At 33.8% G+C, this 16,016-nt stretch overlaps 1 protein-coding gene across 2 annotated transcripts in view; it reads left to right on the top strand.

Moving 5' to 3' along the window:
* Positions 1-7,883: 7,883 nt before the first annotated feature.
* The window catches only part of LOC127852764 (E3 ubiquitin-protein ligase HACE1-like), a 63,807-nt gene continuing 55,674 nt past the window's right edge, over positions 7,884-16,016 (top strand). Inside the window, exons 1-4 of one of the 2 annotated variants that reach the window (XM_052386724.1) lie at positions 7,884-8,056; positions 11,360-11,414; positions 11,952-12,041; positions 13,123-13,227. In XM_052386724.1, the coding sequence (XP_052242684.1) occupies positions 7,984-8,056; positions 11,360-11,414; positions 11,952-12,041; positions 13,123-13,227 (323 nt within the window). In that variant the 5' untranslated portion in view covers positions 7,884-7,983. Of the gene's footprint in view, positions 8,057-8,658; positions 8,694-11,359; positions 11,415-11,951; positions 12,042-13,122; positions 13,228-16,016 lie in introns of those variants that run through there. The other variant, XM_052386725.1, reaches the window with a different exon arrangement.

Genomic DNA, 16,016 nt, shown 5'->3' with positions numbered 1-16,016 from the left:
CCCATAATTTTAGCTAATTTAGTTCATTAATGCCAGGTCAATATAGTGGAAGTAAATTATCAAAAACATCCCATTTCTACATTACAGCACAGAGGTTAATATTTTTTAAACATAAGGACATATGCATTTAATATTTTCCAAAGTGCATATGGTCATGTTTGTGGCTTTAAAATGAATGGAAATTAATCCTTTAACAATAGCTGAGTAGGTTTTTTTTTACATTAAGGCGCTAAAACCAGATCTTTTTCTGGGTATGAAAAGTGGACAGATAAGCCATTGCAAATATTACACTGCTGCCAGGAGTAACCCGTGTGTTTCCATATTCAAGTCACATATAACTATGTATTAATTTATTGACTAATGTACAGCTGGTAAGCTGACAAGCTTTAAAGAATTAAACAATCTTATATGTGTCCAACCTATGTTTTTAGAGCTATGAATGGCTCTCATATTGAATTGTATTTATATTGTCCCAAATAAGTTTAACCCTTTGCATGCTGGAAATTTGTCGTCTGCTAAAATGTCGTCTGCTGAATTTCTAAAATTAGCATTTTCTTCGATTTTTTTCAAAGAATACCATTAGAATAGCAACAGTTTGGATCCTGTCTGATGAGTTCTGTGGTGTCTCATATGGATCCAAACTGTTTGCAAAGGCCTTTAAAATTCGGTTCCAGCACTGAAAGAGTTAATTGTCCTAAGTTTGTATATTTTCTGGCATGTATCAACAAAAAACAGCTAGCTGTTATTTGAATATATCTATAATAAGAGACGCTCCCACAAATATCGATCATACTAAAATTAATTAATTTGCAATATTGTCCAATTATCCCTTGTGGATGTCATGTGTTTTGTGGTTTCACCTTTTTATACAGTAAGCACATGGTGATGTTTGTGATGTCAGATAAATGGAAAATATAATTATATTACATAACCAGGAGAGGCTTTCATTAAACTTATCTTGGCACATCCCAGATTTATCCTTAGTTATCACTCCCCTTAGATCATTGACAGCAAGGTTCAACAGCATGTGTAACAGCAATGAAGTAAGTGCAGTAAGTGCAAAATAGAATAATACTAGTCTAGTGTGAACTAAATGTTTAGAATCAACAAACGTATGTGCTGAATTAATAAAAAAGAAACAAGACAATTTTATTATGAAGAAGACTCCCACTATGACTTCAAAATGCTGAATCTGCAAAATGAAAATAATTGCATACTTTTTGAAAGATATACATTAAAAATGACTATTGAAAAAAGATACCAAAGCATTTTAAATCTTAAGAGTGATTAAATGATAATTAATCTCGGACATTAAAACATCTGTTTGTTTACATTTCTCAGGTTATCCGCTTGCCATAATGCATGTTAGAGTTCTCGGAGCTTTCCATGTATGTGTATTGTTAAAACGTAAATGGGCTGTGCTCTGTGAGAAAGGGGTTTAATGCATGTGCGTTAAGTGTCGTCCCAGATTAGCCTGTGCAGTCTGCACATGCTAATCAGGGACAACACTTTCCGCCTAAACTAGATTTTTGCTAACAAAAGACACAAAATATCATAAAAGCGTAAAGTGTTGTCCCTGATTAGCCTCTGCAGACTGCACAGGCTAATCCTGGATGACACTTTACGCACTTGCAGACTGCACAGGCTAATCCTGGATGACACTTTACGCACTTGCAGACTGCACAGGCTAATCCTGCACGACACTTTACGCACATGCAGACTGCACAGGCTAATCCTGGACGACACTTTACGCACATGCAGACTGCACAGGCTAATCTGGGACGACACCTTACGCACTTGCATTAAAACCCCTTTTTATAGAGTAGGCTCAAATGTAAAGGAAACGCCATCAAAAATATTTCCAGAGACAATCGTCAAAGCTTTCAATTGAAATATAATGAAAAATGAAAAAAAAATAAAAGGCTTGCATATTTTTTCCACTTTTTATATTGCCCTAGAGATTTATTCATATTTTGTGGATTGTGAAAAAGTGCAAACATTATTTTTGTAAACACAATATATCAATAAATTTCTAAAAAGATTCAGCGCCTTGTATTAACACCATGCAACACTGCAGCAGGCTTTCCTTACTCAGGGAAATAATGAACATGAAATATGTCATTACTAACAGGAAAAAATGAAAATGAAATATGTCATTACTGACAGGAAAATAATGAAAATGAAATATGTCATTACTGACAGGAAAATAATGAAAATGAAATATGTCATTACTGACAGGAAAATAATGAAAATGAAATATGTCTTTACTGAGAGGAAAATAATGAACATGAAATATGTCATTACTGACAGGAAAATAATGAAAATGAAATATGTCATAACTGACAGGAAAATAATGAAAATGAAATATGTCATTACTGACAGGAAAATAGAATTGCAGTGTCTGCAACAAAACATAGTTTTATCTTTGTGGTCTGCTGTTTCTTTGGGTATATGTGTGTAATGTCAAGTCTGGTGTAATAAGATGGAAATATTGATGATGTTAAAAATGGGCAGAAATAACTGTTGTTTGAATTATCATGTTAATTTACCCATGATTCTGTCTTCTTGTTCTGTGGATAACACAGCTCTACCAGTAGTTAAGAAATGCTATCACCAACTGCAACCTGAAAAAACATATATAAATATCATATACATGTAAGTAAAAAAATTAAGAACAAAAATATGGGGAAAGGTTCAGTAAATTGTTGATGCGATGGTGAATGAAAATTGACCAGAGAAGCTCTTCAAGCTAATAATTGTATTTCCTACAATAAAAAAGTTGTTGTTGTATTTTTATGTCCATTGTGTCATTGTTGTAATTGTTTTTTTGTTTTTTTTTGTGGGTTGGGGGATATAGGAAAGAAAAAAGTTTAATTTGTGAATAAACACCAACAGTAATTTAATTTTTCTCAAACCAAGAAATTGCTTAAAGTGATGAATGTTGAATATGTACATGTTGTATTTAATAATGTTCACATTTGGTGGTTTGGTCTTTCTGATTGGGAATTTTATGGTCAAAAGTTCTTCTTTTTTTTTAGAACAGCAGCTAAAAATTTAGGCTACTTTATAGTTTCTTAATGTCAATCGTTTTATAAAAAAAAATCTTATGGCAACTCATATTTTTACCAGGGAGTCCATATTTGTGTATTTTTTTTTCAAATATTTTTCAAAAGAATTCTTCACTCTAATGTGAATTTTAAGATAAATAACAGTTTAAATTATACATTTTCCAGCTAATATATTAGGCCAAATGGCTACTAAAGAGCACCTTATAATGGTCATTTTACAAAATGCTAAACCAACATGGACATGCTCTCATTCTCTCCATACACAATGTTACTACTTGGTCAGTTCAGCTGTCTCTTTAGTTGACATACCCTAAAAAAGTTATCTCAATGTAAATCTGAACTAAGACCTGGATCTTTTTATTCCTCAGCTATGTTTTTTTTTCCCCAAAAATACAAAAAAATAATTCTAGTTTTCTTTAAAATGAGGGCATAAAGCTATTAGCATAAGGAAATCATTTTCATATTCAATCACCATTAAATAATTACGTGGAACACAAATCATGCAACATAATTTGTGTGCTCTTTAAAACATAAGAACTTCAGACTCAATGTACATGGTTACCGGTACTGACAAAATAAAGGCTGAACTTGCTGGGTAGTAATGCTATAAGAGGATAAAAACAAAAGATTCATTATATCTGTCCTGCTATTTTCCAGAAAAGCAGCTTATAGCTCGTTTGATACTTGGACCGAAATCAATAGTCATTTACGTCATCATTCCTGTTCAATAACTGTCTTATACCAGCCATGGCCAGCCACCAACAATGACATAAAATGAAGATCTATAAACCTGTACAGAAGTCTTCGATTTGAATCCTAGGCTTTTGTTGTAGCATTCTCTGCCACTCATTTTGAAACTAGAAATCGAAAAGCAAACGTCCACATAGAATAGCGAAATAGAATTTTACAACCAAAGAAAACAAAGAACAGAGCATTGGGGAATTCCTGTAATAACAAATGAAGGCTTGGAAAGTACTAGAAAAGACTGATCAATACAGTAAGGAAGCACAGTCAACTTAGTTGGACTCAATACTCAATCAACCTCTTAAAGCCACAGGTATTCTGCGCGTGGACAAGTAACTTTTACACTATCAATATGTAAAAAAACAACATTTTTCATCATTTTGACCAACAACAAAAATCAAAATGAAGAAAAATGTTGTTTTATGACGTATTGATAGTGTTAAAGTGACTTAGCCAACCTTTTGGAAGGTTACACCAGGACAGTTTAAATAGGAAAATTATAATTCAAAAATATAGTACACTAGTAACATTCATAAATATAATTAGATTTTGTTCCGCCAGTGTTTTTGCAAAAAAAAGGAAAAGTATGCCCCTAAAAATATTTTTAAAGCGGGTATATACGATTTTGTCAAATATTTATGAATTTATATAAAATGTGTAAAAAACTAATTATATATATATTTCAATATAAATTAAAATAAAAGTTAAGAAGAACATGTGTCGAAAAATGCGAAATAAGCCAGATATTTAATTCCCAAATTGAAAACGGCTGTACAGCCGAATTCGCCAGCATGTATATCATACATGTACAATGTGAATCTAAACTTAGTTTAACGGTTTATTTGAATTTCTGCAATGAATTCTATTCATACGACACACGAACACTAACTCCAATCCTTATACAAAGACGAATGCTTCGGTTATTGTAGGAAAATATGTTAGTCACAATCGGCTCGGGCCGCTAATTTGTCTTTGCTGCATTTTATGAAATTCGGCTTTAATGTATAATTTTCTTGTCTATTTTGTGTAATTGTAACATATTTTATCAATATATTACAAATAAACACATATTAAAAATTGTATATACCCGCTTTAATGCTAGATTAAAAATACATACGTTAATAAGTTAGACAATACGCTACAAAACACTATCATGAATGCTACCTAGGTTACAAACTGTTACATTTATGTCCACTTTACAAGCCCTTTGTAATTTTTATACCTAATTATTATCCAGTGCATAATTTTCTAAGACCTTGAACATTCTACAATGTACTCAGTATCCTCAAATAAAATGGGTTCTTGATGAGATTAATGTGTAAACCTGTCATCACAGAAACCAGTTGAAAAAAACATACATAGCCCACAGGAATAAATACTTATTTAGTGCAATTTTAATTATGATTTACCGTTAAATGATTTTTAACTGAATTTAATATTTTTAGATTGTGTCATTTCGTGATGTTTTAATTTCAAATTGGTATAGCTTATTTAATGAATATTCAATCATGGAATTGTGGATCATGTGAATACAATTCGCATGATACATAATAAATGTATGAATTTATGATTTTATTTACAGATATTTTTTCATTTCTTCACATTTAAAATTTCAACAAAACACATTGATAAATAATAAGAGACATTACAGTTAGAACAGCTTGTGAAAATGTGTTGGTTTTTTTACTTAATGTATGTGATTTGTTCTAAAAGGGGATTTGAACATACAATATCATAGGAAAATGTATTACTGTGAATATAAAGAAAGACATGGTGAATTTAAGAAAAAGGTTGCACACTTATTGCTTTAACATACACACACTCTGCAATTAAATTTGTCTACAATAACTACTGGTGGGGCCGAAATTAAATGCAGAAAACTTGTACCATGGGAATTTATTCTTTGACTGTGCAAGTAATTTTCCAATACACTGATGTTGGACATGGTGACTTGCCTTTGGTTAACCAATGAAAACTCTTCAAACATGATCAATCAATATTTCACAACTCAAGTTGTAAAGGAATAAAAGCAATAAAACTGACTTAAAAAAGACATTTTATGACACAAAACATCAATGAAATTACCGGTACTTATTGCTTTTTTCTGACTTGATACATGTTTGAGCTGGAACCATGTTGTGAAACAGAGTTTACATTGTATTTTGTTGACATGAACGTATATGTATTGATAAAATAAGGCATATTTGTTTGATGTTAAAGATGTTAACCAGCAAAATACATGTAGGTAGGGCTTACCACCTGTATTATAATGATAATACCGTAATTACTCTATGTTTTCGGACACTCTAAGTTTTTCGGACACCCCTTTTTTTAGCAAAAGTAATTATTTTTCGTGACTCTTAATTTTCGGACACATGAGTTTTCGTCAATAATTAATGTCTCTAAGTTTTCGGACAGTATATTTTACAGTGCTAATTTACCAAATTTCGGTCCTGTTTTGGATATCTAATGACACTTTGATCATGGAGTTTTACAACCAGATTAACAACGTAAAACATGGCAGGTGCATGCCTGAGAGCAACGGACCATTACATTTGCGTTATTGGTAAATAAACAATGGTTTCGCCCGATAGCATAAGCGTTATGACAATTATCAGGGGTAGTGCCAATTAACAGTTCAATTATCTACCGCAATGTAGATGACAATATCAATATACGCTCTGTGCGCAATGGTACTACCCCTTCTCAGTAAAATAACTGTAACAAATACTAAACTCTTCAAAGTGTGATGCACCCTATTGCAAGTTTTACGAACAATGGAAGGTGTTAGACAACAACTATCAGAAATGAACAAACAAAAATTTCATAGTTTGCTTTTTTTATTGCGTTAATTACAGGTTCATACTAGCGAGTTTTGGTACATCACATGCTCATATTTGAACTTGTTGGTCAAAGAACAACATTGTAATAACTTTCTGTCAAATAAATTGAGCATGTAAAATTATTTAAAATGCAGTGCAAACATATATAACTGTAATTTATACTACACGGCATGGTATTTCACAAGTGCATGCTATTACCGGTAGTCGTTGACACAATTGACGCTATTTTCGAACACTTCAATTTTCGACTCTCAGTTTTCGGACACCTGTATTTTGTGAATATTTTTCGTATCTAAGTTTTCACACAAGAATTTTTTTAATTATTTTTAAGTGTCCGAAAACATAGAGTAATTACGGTTATCAAGGGTCTGTGGGTTCACTTCTCTTAATTTAATGTTATATGTACAAGGATTGATATTGAAATAAGTTCTATGGCCATTCTCCCTGCAAATATTGTTCTTGTTGAGTATGCAGGGTTTTTTCCCACCATTTTGGGAAAGTGGCCGAGTCCTTTTGGATTGGGAAAAATCGCGTTGTTTTCACTCATATTGTGAAATAAGTGTTTATGATTTTTTGCTACTAATTACTCTACAATTGAGACAAGTGATTTTAATAATATATTTACTTAAGTTCAACTTATAGAGCTTGACTTGAGATGAATTAAATGTTTATTCTGAATAAAAAAAATATATTTGTTTTTTTGGAAACCTTCAATTGGGAGATTTTAATAACCATTTGGGAAACATAAATTATACTTTTTTCCATTGGGAATGGGTCTCCCAACTGGACCAAAATTTGATTTACCCCCCCCCCCCCCCCCACGCACTAAGAATGATATTGATTGTGGTAGATCGTCATAAATGGAAACTTTATTTAAAAAATAAGTCCTCAATAAAAATGTTAAAAAACTTAGATCATTTAAACTCAGAAATCAATCCGAAATAAAGCATCCGAAATACCGACAAATCATACATTTACGCATGGCCTGCTCTGTAAGTGTTATTCTAAAACGCCATTTGAATGATTCATATTCTAAAATGCATAGTTATTTACATGAATTTATCTTTAGCGTTGTTAATGCAGTTATCAGTCTTCTAAACAGGAATGGAAAGCTCGCTGATACGGACGCTCTTTTAAAGAACGTTTACATCCATTAGTGGAATGTAACCATTGTTGTATATGTTTACAGTACTTTAGCTGAGTTACCTCCCATTGCGTTACAACTTCCACCAAAAAATTAGATTTATTATGAGCTATTTCAAGCTATTATTCATGTTAGATTTCGATTTCACATAATGCCAAGACACATCTTTGATATTCTTTGACACATGTCCATGATGGCATTTATTCAACGACTAGCAAGAAGTCTTCGATCAGCTCGATCAGTTCAGTTGCCGGATGGTAAACTTAATTTTTGTATTATGGTGGACGAACCAGTTATCGAACACTGAAGAAATGACGTTAAATTACCTAAAAATTGAAACACTTAAAATGACAAAAAACATTTTGTTTTAACAAATGACCAACAGTTCAATCATTGAATGATTTATCTGTAAAGTTTTCGGGCAAACTACCTTCAAGGATTCATAACAATGATTTCCTGGTTATTGTCACCTCTAGCAGACAAAACAAAACAAAATGGCGGCCGATGTAAACGTGACCTATTACCCGACACTTCATAAATACTACTCCAGTATATACAAAGTCACATGACTATCACGTGACCCAGACTCGGCGAAAAAATCTGCGTCTGCTGCAATCAAAATTGCAAACGGAAATATGCTTTTTGGTGTGTAAATGCACATTTTGATAAATGCATTCAAAAAGTAATAGCAAAAAACACATAAAACGGTGTAAATTTCAATAAATGCATTCCTTTAACCTGTTTTCAGCACATTTGTTTCAAGCTAAGTAGGCAAGTAGGTCATGGACTTCATGTGGTACCATTAGTTTATCAATGTGACTTCATGCGCACTTTTGCTCATGTGCATACATAACCGAAACAAAACGTCCGATAATAGGTGCTGTTCGATAACAGGTACTTACAGGATAATCCTAAATGCCTGATTGTCTTCTTTTTCTATCAAGTCCACATTATTGATATCAGAAAGAACAGTTGACAATTTCTGATTCGGGTTTTCTATCGAATACAAGATTGAATGACTGAAATGGGGACAGTCTTCCTGTACAAATAAGCACTGAACTAATAAACATATTTTAAATGTTCGAAAAGAGCCTAAGCAGGGTTCAAAATTAACACTCCCAAAATGCCAGTGAAAAATACCGATTGCGAGTTAAGTTTTAAGCCACTAGTATTTTTGTGCGAGTAAAGAAATAGTAAAAATATATATATCTAAATGCGCTCGACGTCAACAATGCTAAACCGTAGGTCAATATATAGAAAGCCGAATACCCGTATGCGGTAGCGCGCACCTTGTATGTAGACAGGTATACTTGTAATACAGATACGCGGATTGTATTGGTACAAAGAACGTGAAACAGTCGACAATTCACACGTGTTCATTGGACTTGAACAGACGCGGTTTTGAAGCAAAAAAAAAACTAGTTTCTTTATGCCCACAGACGAAAATAACAAATGAAAGATGTAGCAAAGTTTACCGTTGAGTTAAAACAAAAACGGAAATTTAATCCTTGTACGAAAACAGCGAAAAAGTGGGAAAAAGAACTTAATATAAAACTAAAACTTGTAATCGATGAAGATGATCACGTAAATCAAATGTTCTACTAGGATTGTGTGCAGTTCATGATTGACCAGACGTCATTGCTATGTAATATATCGAAAAGTACTTACAGTTAATACATAAACAATTCATTTCATTGGTGTAATTGAGCTACTAATAATTATATGGCTTGCATTGAAAAAAAAACGCTGTATACCCGTCAAGTACAATAAGTATTTTGTAGAAGTGCCCACTCAACAAAGGAGCTATTTTTTTTCAATAATCGAAAATCCAGCAAAATTTCAAGAAAGTTTTTTATTTTGTGAGTTGGTATTAAAGCTGCTCACAATATTTTGCAAGTAGAAAAAAAAGTTAAATTCGAGCCCTGCTAAGCACTTTCTATATGGTATGTTCATAATTAGCTATTGAGCCGTGGATCCTTTTTGAGTTATGGTTTTAGAGATCGTTTGCAAGTACAACATTCCCACATGATGCAGTTTGTAACAGAAAATAAAGTTTTGACACCATGGTTTTGATGATAAAAATGCAACAAAAATAGGTAAGTATTGTAATTCATCATAACTCGACACGTTCGTATCAAATACATACAATATTTCTTCCTTTATGTTTTGTTCATATAGTGTTTCTAAGTAGCACAAAATCAATAACATATGAGTATTTTCTATGCTACATCGTCTCGTCTGTTGACATTTGTTTCAACAGAAATTAATCTCCCCTGTAATGTCAGTTTTGAAGCTATTTATAGCATGCACATCTTGAAATTGGAACAGCCAATTAGAATCCACGACTGAAGAAGAACTGTGGTCTGTATTTTCAAAATGGGGGTTCGACACTAGTATCATAACAATCGATTAGTTTGATGTTTATAAACATTTAAAAAAAAGCAACAAATATAAAGATCGAAGGTTAATAATTATGTTTATAATGATTCATAGTCATATATTTAGAAAATATTTCGGATGTAACATTTTAATGAAAATAAACCATGACTCAATAGGAATATAGCATATTTGAATAAATGTATTTTTACACTGCTATGTGATATATCTTTGAACAATTCTACTTTGAATTTTCAAAAATGCACTGTTACGCTATGCCCGCGATCTTTTGAAAATCCAAGATCTATGTTGGTGTTAGAGCCACAATAAAACTAGGGTACCATAGAACTGCAAATCTAACATAGAATTTTATTATTCTGCATGCTTAATATGGAATGTTTTATAGTAGGCAACGATAAAAATCTATAGTGTTACGCACAAAACTATCATTAGCAGATGAAAGCACAAGTACTGTTTCCATGAGAGAAAACTTCTGTGCTTAGGCCTTATATATGGACTCTGTATGACATTTGACAATGATATTTACATTTTCAAACAGAAGAAGCCCAGCTTTACACAACAACAATCTCTTTTTTGAAGTGATACTTATGCAGTAATTTATATAGAAAAATGTGAAAAAAACACACATAGATACTACTCACCAGTTTATTTTTATTGGCCAGTCTTTTTACAAGTTGTATGGGACCACCATTAGCAGAAGGGTGGCAGATAGATGGGTTGTTGGGCGGACACTGTTTCTGCTCCCTTAGTCATACAGTTTTCATTGAATCTTGCTAAACTTTCAGGAAATGTTTGTTTACATTAACTAGGGGCCAACTTTACAAAATGTAATAATTAGTCGATTGGCACCATGCTATTCAGAGCCTGTTCTTTGGTTATACAAATTATAAATTTGTGGTTTCATCTCATGTATTCATAAAGTTTTCACATAGTATTCACACTAAATTCTGCAAAAGTTGTTTGATATAAATTAGAGACCATGTTTGAAAACTAGGCACCTCAGAGTTATTGCCTTATCTTAATACAAAAAAACGCAGATTTTATCCCTTTTTTATGGGCTTACATATATGTCGATGACCCTTGTATTCATAAATATTTTATTATATTGAATACTAAACAAGTAAAAACTAATAAAAAATACAGTAATGATTTTCCTCCTATAGATGAGGATGCTGCCTATTCCATGCTGATGTCCCTGGTGATTGCTGATAGACACAAGTGAGTTGATAGCAATTAAAAAGAAAATTTATTGTAGTTGTGGATGTGCTGCCTTCTATATTATTAAAAAAAGATAAAAGCTTGTGATATTTTATAATTAAATTTGGTAAGCAAAGAAATGCCTCTAACTCTTAATCAAACACTTAAGTATGGACTATATGAACAAGTATTATTTTTGTCAATTTTTTTTCGTTTTAATTGGTATTGATGAATGTCATGTATCTGTTTTTTCAGCATTAATTTAATTATGCATACAGAGTATCTATATTAACAGTCATAAAATAAATTGTTTGTTGATAAAAAGAGCTGATTCTAAATTGAAGTGCAATACTTCACAAATTTCTTAATATTAATTTCATTTAAATAGAAATACATATGTGTATGACCTCAAAGCTTAAATGATAAATTGAAGTTATGCTACTATACATGTTGTAAGATAGTAAGATACAGATATGACATGTCTTATCTGGACATCATGTACTGTATATTCTTTTAATTGAATTGTATCTTATCTTACTGCATTTATCGTTAATACAGGACGTTGTCAGAGCTGATTTCGAATTCAGAATTTGACATTAATCACAAAACAGACCGTGGTCACAACACCTTGCTTCATCAGGCAGCAAAGTAAGTTCACATTTTTATTTCTTATGTTTTGTTTGTTCATGTACATATTTTGAGTCAAAGACTGGACATATTTGAAGTTGTTTGGTGGTTATACACAGTTTTTGTTGTGTAGTAAATTATAAATAGACCATGCTCTGTGAAAAAGGGGTTTAATTCATCTGCGTAAAGTGACGTCCCAGATAAGCCTGTGCAGTCTGCACAGGCTAATCAGGGACGACACTTTTATGGTATTTTTCATTTTAAAAAAGTCTCTTTACAGCAAAAATTCAGTTAAGGTGGAAAGTGTCATCCCTGATTAGCCTGTGCAGACTGCACCGGCTAATCTGGGACGACATTTACGCAGATGAAATAAACCCCTTTTTCACAGAGCACGGCCCAAATAGTGTAAAGCTCAAGCATTATATCAGTATTTTTAGTGATTCTTTATGCAAGTAATCCTTTTGAAGCCTGATGTGATTATCAGATATTATTTCCATTAATATTATAAAGCAGTCATAATATTCAAATGTGCATAAAGTGTCTTCCCAGATTAGTCTGCGTCTTTTCTTAACAAAAATCCGGTCCATGCTGAAAAATGTTGTACCTGACAGGGCCCTCAATCCATTTTAGGGGAAGCGGGTCGCTACCCATAGCAGGGGGAATTTTCGCGGCGTTTCCGTTTTGGGGGGATTTTTTACTTACTCTCTGATTATAACATTTGTACATGTTTGCACTATATTCATTGCTTTTTTCATAATTTAGTATGTTTGACAAGATTAAATTAAAATAGAACTGTGATATAATAATCATGAGACACATCTATCTATAAACATTAATTTTTTATTTTTTTTTTTGTTTTTTTTAGGGGGAATTTTTCCCCAAAAAAGGGGAAAAAAGTATACTTTCAGGGGGAGGAATGCGGCCGAATTTCGGCCGTGGATTTGACAGATTGAGGGCCCTGCCTGATTAGGCAGCCAAGTAAGGACTGCACAGGCTAATCTGGGATGACTATGCACATGCATTAAGCCCTGTTTTCCCAGGATGCTGCGCAGATCTCATATTTAAAATGTATTTCTGAGGGTATGTGTGTAAACTGTTCCAGCATGGGTGCATATGAATGTCTGTGTGTTCTCATCAAGAAAGGCGCAGATGTCAATGCACAGGACACCTCTGGAAACACCGCACTACACCGGGCGGCAAAAAATGGGTAAAGAAGCTCTCAGGTGTTTGAAGACTTTCCAGTGTACACATAATTCAGATAACTTTTTTGTTTTTTTAATTGCTCTTCGTGTTTTATTGACCCCTCTCTAGAAAGTGGAAGAAGGTGCTAATAGGAATGACCTTTGTCTGCAGTTGAGAAAAATGTGCGTTTTCATTTCACGTCTCCTATTTACTTCTCAAGGATTTTCAGGACAATTATATATAAGTTTCAAGGTTAGTGAAATCATGTGCAGAATTCATATTTGAAGGTGAAACATTTAAGCCTTTAAGTTTGTCTGCTCCATATATATAATATGCCTGTTTTTCATAACTTGACTCAAATGTTAAGTTCATTGCGATATGTTAAAGGGACCTTTTCTCAGATTCTGGCATGTTTTGAAGTTTGTCATTAAATGCTTGAAATTGATAAATGTAAACATTGGAACTAAAGAGTTCCAGTAAAAAGCAAAAAGCAAATTAAAGAAAGAAAAAGTATTCCACACCTGCGCTCAAACCACTGACCCTTGGAGTAAAAATCTAGCGCTTAAACCACTCAGCCATCCGTGCTAACATAATGTTATATGAAATTTATTCCTAATATAAAATATCCTCATGATGTCACAAACTCTAACATTAACATCAGAACTTTCCAAATTATACCATCGTTTCGCGTTTGTAATGCTTTATAATTTTTATGCCCCCCTTCAAAGAAGAGGGGGTATAGTGCTTCGCACATATCGGTCTGTCGGTCGGTCCGTCCACCAGGTGGTTTCCGGATGATAACTCAAGAACACTTGGGCCTAGGATCATGAAACTTCATAGGTACATTGATCATGACTCGCAGATGACCCCTATTGATTTTGAGGTCACTAGGTCAAAGGTCAAGGTCACAGTGACCCGAAATAGTAAAATGGTTTCCGGATGATAACTCAAGAACGCTTAGGCCTAGGATCATGAAACTTGATAGGTAGATTGATCATGACTCGCAGATTACCCCTCTTGATTTTCAGGTCACTAGGTCAAAGGTCAAGGTCACAGTGACCCGAAATAGTAAAATGGTTTCCGGATGATAACTCAAGAACGCTTATGCCTAGGATCATGAAATTTCATAGGTACATTGATCATGACTCGCAGATGACCCCTATTGATTTTCAGGTCACTAGGTCAAAGGTCAAGGTCACAGTGACCCGAAATAGTAAAATGGTTTCCGGATGAAAACTCAAGAACGATAATGCCTAGGATCATGAAACTTCGTAGGTAGATTGATAATGGCTGGCAGATGACCCCTATTGATTTTCAGGTCACTAGGTCAAAGGTCAAGGTCCTGTGACCCGAAATATTAAAATGGTTTCCGGATGATAGCTCAAGAACGCTCCTTTGAAGAAGAGGGGGTATATTGCTTTGCACATGTCGGTCTGTCGGACGGTCCGTCCACCAGGTGGTTTCCGGATGATTACTCAAGAACGCTTGGACCTAGGATCATGAAACTTCATAGGTACATTGATTATGACTCGCAGATGACCCCTATAGATTTTGAGGTCACTAGGTCAAAGGTCAAGGTCACGGTGACCCGAAATAGTAAAATGGTTTCCAGATGATAACTCAAAAACGCTAAGGCTTAGGATCATGAAACTTGATAGATAGATTGATCATGACTCGCAGATGACCCCTATTGATTTTCAGGTCACTAGGTCAAAGGTCAAGGTCACAGTGATCCGAAATAGTAAAATGGTTTCTGGAAGATAACTCAAGAACGCTTATGCCTAGGATCATGAAACTTCATAGGAACATTGATCATGACTCCAGATGACCCCTATTGATTTTCAGGTCACTAGGTCAAAGGTCAAGGTCACAGTGACCCGAAATAGTAACATGGTTTTCGGATGAAAACTCAAGAACGTTATGCCTAGGATCATGAAACTTCGTAGGTAGATTGATAATGGCTGGCAGATGACCCCTATTGATTTTCAGGTCACTAGGTCAAAGGTCAAGGTCACTGTGACCCGAAATATTAAAATGGTTTCCGGATGATAACTCAAGAACGCCGATGGCTAGGATCATGAAACTTCATAGGTACATTGATCATGACTGGCAGATGACCCCTATTGAATTTCAGGTCACTAGGTCAAAGGTCAAGGTCACAGTGACAAAAAACATATTCACACAATGGCTGTCACTACAACGGAGAGCCCATATGGGGGGCATGCATGTTTTACAAACAGCCCTTGTCAGGTTTTTAAATTGTCAAAGGATGCATATAATGAATATAATAGAGCATGATAAGCATTCAATATTACTGTTTCCTAGCAAATAAAATAACTATAGCGAAAATTTGCAAATCCGACACTCTCTTTTTTCAATTTTGTCAATTTATCCAGTCATGAAAAGGTCCCTTAAAAAAGGCATAAACCTGTCATGCTACCTGGCAGTTAAGGTCAAATGTGAAGGTTGATTGTCTGAGCCTGTATCATATTGGTCATTTTATATCTCCTATACTCTTGAACCCGTACCCACTCAGAAATGCGCTTTGACGCATTTGAAGTCTTTTAGAAAATCAAATTAAATTTAAGTCCTTTCTTAATATAATCAAGTTTGAAAGGCTTCATTTCCACCCCTAAGATACTGATGAGTAGCAAACAGCATTACAACCTGAACAGACTGAGTTACTAGGAGGATGTTCTGGTTTTATGCTGTTTGCACATAGCCATTTTTACTTTGCTTCTGACTGGGAAAAGGTTAAAGGATTTTCATGAAACTTGTGAGGTCACACCTGCTGGTCAAAAGATAATTAAATGG

This window comes from Dreissena polymorpha, chromosome 12 (assembly GCF_020536995.1).
Source record: "Dreissena polymorpha isolate Duluth1 chromosome 12, UMN_Dpol_1.0, whole genome shotgun sequence".
NCBI classification, from domain to species: Eukaryota; Metazoa; Mollusca; class Bivalvia; order Myida; family Dreissenidae; genus Dreissena; species Dreissena polymorpha.
Note: the sequence above shows the minus strand (reverse complement) of the source record. Positions and strands in the feature narration are given on the sequence as shown.